Source organism: Aplysia californica, unplaced genomic scaffold (assembly GCF_000002075.1).
Source record: "Aplysia californica isolate F4 #8 unplaced genomic scaffold, AplCal3.0 scaffold00040, whole genome shotgun sequence".
NCBI classification, from domain to species: domain Eukaryota; kingdom Metazoa; phylum Mollusca; class Gastropoda; order Aplysiida; family Aplysiidae; genus Aplysia; species Aplysia californica.
In genome coordinates this window covers 141,019-144,532 of record NW_004797310.1, presented here as the reverse complement: position 1 = coordinate 144,532, position 3,514 = coordinate 141,019, and the positions used below count along the sequence as shown (strand labels likewise).

At 43.4% G+C, this 3,514-nt stretch overlaps 1 protein-coding gene across 1 annotated transcript in view; it reads left to right on the top strand.

Annotated features, from left to right (window-relative positions):
* Positions 1-3,255, top strand: part of LOC101847018 (protein big brother) — a gene marked incomplete at its 3' end in the record, with an annotated part of 42,346 nt that extends 39,091 nt beyond the window's left edge. The window contains 1 exon segment of the mRNA XM_005092088.2: positions 2,752-3,255. Within this exon segment, the coding sequence (XP_005092145.2) occupies positions 2,752-3,255 (504 nt within the window).
* Positions 3,256-3,514: the final 259 nt, after the last annotated feature.

Below are 3,514 nucleotides of genomic sequence, written 5' to 3'. Positions count from 1 at the left end.
CACTCACTCACTCACTCACTCACTCACTCACTCACTCACTCACTCACTCACTCACTCACTCACTCACTCACTCACTCACTCACTCACTCACTCACTCACTCTTTCACTCACTCACTCATTCAGCCACGCAGAGGCATATATTTGGAAGGGATGAGTATTGAAAAATGAAGACCCCAAATGGAATGATTGATCTTATGTTTGACATAAATGAAAATTTGACTATTTTATTAAATCCACATTATTCTAATACTAATTTTTTTTATTCGTCAGTAAAGATGTAATCTAAGAGTTAAGACCGGAACATTGCTCCAGTCCTTGTTTCATTCTTGCCAACAGGATTCCCAAGTTCTCATTTAATCCACGGCAGTCCATTTATTAGATCTGACAAGTTTCAAACTGGCATTTAAAAAACTCGATGATTTGAAATGTTGGTGAACAATTCACATTCGTGGAATTCCAGTTCCAGTGATCAAATCTCAATACAAAAGAAAAAAAAAGGATTTCCTACAACATAATGGTTCATTCTTTTAAAAAATCATTTTAGGAAAGTGTCATGCCTTAACATAAATACTCCATGGGCTCTGAATGAAGTGTTTCGCGTCGTTTTCAAACTGAGGCTCTTTAAGAGTGTTTGCTTATAGATCTATATATTTTAAAAGTCATACAAGACATATGACATCTTTAATGATATATGTCACAGCCAGATCTTTGGGGACAGGTTATTGGGGTTTTTTTGTGGGTTTTTTTCAAGGGTTCTCCAATAGACGAGTGAACCATGTTGCAGTATACAATGTTACATGAAAGCTATGAATTGTTGTTTTCATGGCAACTGTTTGCTTCTGAAGGTGCACTATCGTCCGTGGCTTTGAGAAAATGAGAAGGTTCGTCTGTGTTTGCGACTCTACCTGCGAAATTTGCCCCTTTTTCTTCGGCGTTGGAAACATTGTTTTAGCGTCAGACCAGGAGCTCCGTCTACATGCCCACGTCCTCAGTTTCCACGGCGTTGAGGCAGATACCGGGTACCTACAACAGATATTTAAGAGACCACACCAGAAACGTCCAAATAAGTTGATTTTAACATCACAGTATCATTGTTCTTTTCTCCGGTGTATATTCTTCTAAACGCCGCTCCTCTGCTGTTGATCTGCCCGCCGACTCACCTGCCTACATATCTGGATTCCTCTTTGCTTATCTGGAAATCCAGTATCTTAACACGCTATCGACGAGTCCGCCGACTTGCACTAAAATGAAATTCAGTTGGTAACTCGAGCGTCCATCTATCGACTAATCACCGTCTACCTTCTGGGTCATCTGAATCATCGCGTGTCTGCTGGGATAATACATCTGCCTTTTCCCGAATCTGTTTTCTCGAGTACTCGACTATCCAAATTATGTTTTTCACATATCCGCATACTCCTGGATCTGTTTTTTTGAGTCTCAATTAATCAGTTACGTTCCTTTTCCGGGTATCCACCTTTTCCTGAACTTGTCTATTTTCACGAGTCTTCAGATATCCAACTGAACTGCCACCCAGGATGTTTGCCTGCTCCCGAATATGTCTGTCTCCTCGAGCCACCCGTCAATACACAGCACCCCTAATTGCGTTTCTGGATATTGACTTTTATGTGCACGTGTTGCAGTGCAAAGTCTGGTACCGTTCCACTTATCCTTTCGTGCTCGCGACTGTCTGCCAAGACGCTATATCTCGTGTCCACGACTATTGTATTATATTATCATATTCCGCACGTTGTAAAATTGTGTTCCATCTGCGGTGTCTGTTTGAATAAAGAAACGCACATCAACTCAGCGCAATAACGACCGTTTAACACGTGGAAAAAAAGAAGAAAGACAGACAGAAAAAACAAAGAGAAAAGGAAAAAAACAAGACCTACCAGTGGCGCTCTACAACCACCTGCTTGGTGTCTGTTACCATAAAAAGAGACTGTCGTTTTCGTGAAGTATGCGTGCGTTTTGGGAGTGTTTGTACTGAAGATCCACATCGGCAGCTGATAAAAGATGTCTCCATAAATGTCACTCACTGCTGGATACCATATCTGTTATATTTGGAGGATTGTATTTTGTTTTCTCTACCGACGGACTATTTCAATGACGGATTGGTTTTAGTTTTGAGGCCACATCGTAACAAATTGTCTAGACGAGTGAATTGTGCTCCACAGGTAGAGGATTTTACAGTCGCGAAATTCATGGGCTTTAAATCTCTTCTTAAGTATTTCGTCAATGGCCCGAAGCTCGACGTATTCTCACAGTCCGTGCGTTTGGAGTATCTCGTCGTAGTAGAAATGTGGAAGACTCTTAAAAGGCTTATTAATTGAACAAAAGAGAGGGTGCCGTGCCGGTACTTAAAAAGACCCCCAACAAAAACACACGCAAAAACTCCCCAAAACAATTGCTTTTTGCTCAAGGCGACTATGAATTGGATCAATATGTCAAATTACAAAGCGAGAAATGTTGTCCCAAACAAATTTTTATCTTTCGAATTCAGACTCTGTGGGTGGACCCTTTGATAAGACATCGTATTATTTGCTCTACCCCTTTATGAATATATGGGTTCATGCTTCACAAGTTAGTGATGCGTGCCTGCCTGCCTGCCTGCCTTCCTGCCTGTCTGCATGTGTGCATGCATGTCTGTGTCGAAGCCTCGTAGCCTGTCTGTCTCCAGTAGTAGTCTACTCCAACATCTACCTTCACACGGCCTCCTCACGCTCTGCATTCTTTTTACCTCCGCCACAGGCCGTGTCCAAGAGAAAGAACCGGCACAGAGTGAGGCAGACAAGCTCCACGTCTACCAACTCCGTCACAAGCACCGACTCCTTCCCCATCAACTCCAGCAGTAGTCGCAACAACAGCAACAGCGGCACTGTGGACAGCCGACGAGCCCGGCGCTCCCTCCACCATCCTCTGCATCATCACCACCATCATCAGCATCATCGTCATCAAGGACATCAACGGAGTGACCCCCTCGAACATAACTTTCTCAATCACCATCACCACCACCACCACAGTCGCCATCATTTTCTCCACCACCACCTCCTACACCGCCCTCTGCATTTGCACCAACTTCTCCACGCCGAACAACTTCAGCACCACAGCAAACTCGACATTCGGCTTGCTGTGCCCAGGACGCCCACACCCCCACCGAGGTCGCCAACGCCCCCTCGCCGCTCACCGTCCCCTCCGGCCAAATGCAGAAGTCCAGAGTCACCAAGCGACAGAGAAAGGCGGTCTCAGAGCAAGTAAGCTTCCAAATATTTCTCTACGATCTCTACATCTTCTGGAAACATTTCAGTTTTCTAAGAATCACATATCTCATTGACGTTTTTAATCGTTTGGGTATCTTATGTCTTGTAGAGTAGTTGTTCATTAATCTGATAACTACTAAGCTATAAGTTACGCATAGAGGTAATTTTGTTGCTATTTTATCAAAGAAAAATTGTTCGTAGAGGTGGCAAAGTAATTAAATGTTTGTGCTCTTCCTTTACCTTATTGAACCCCC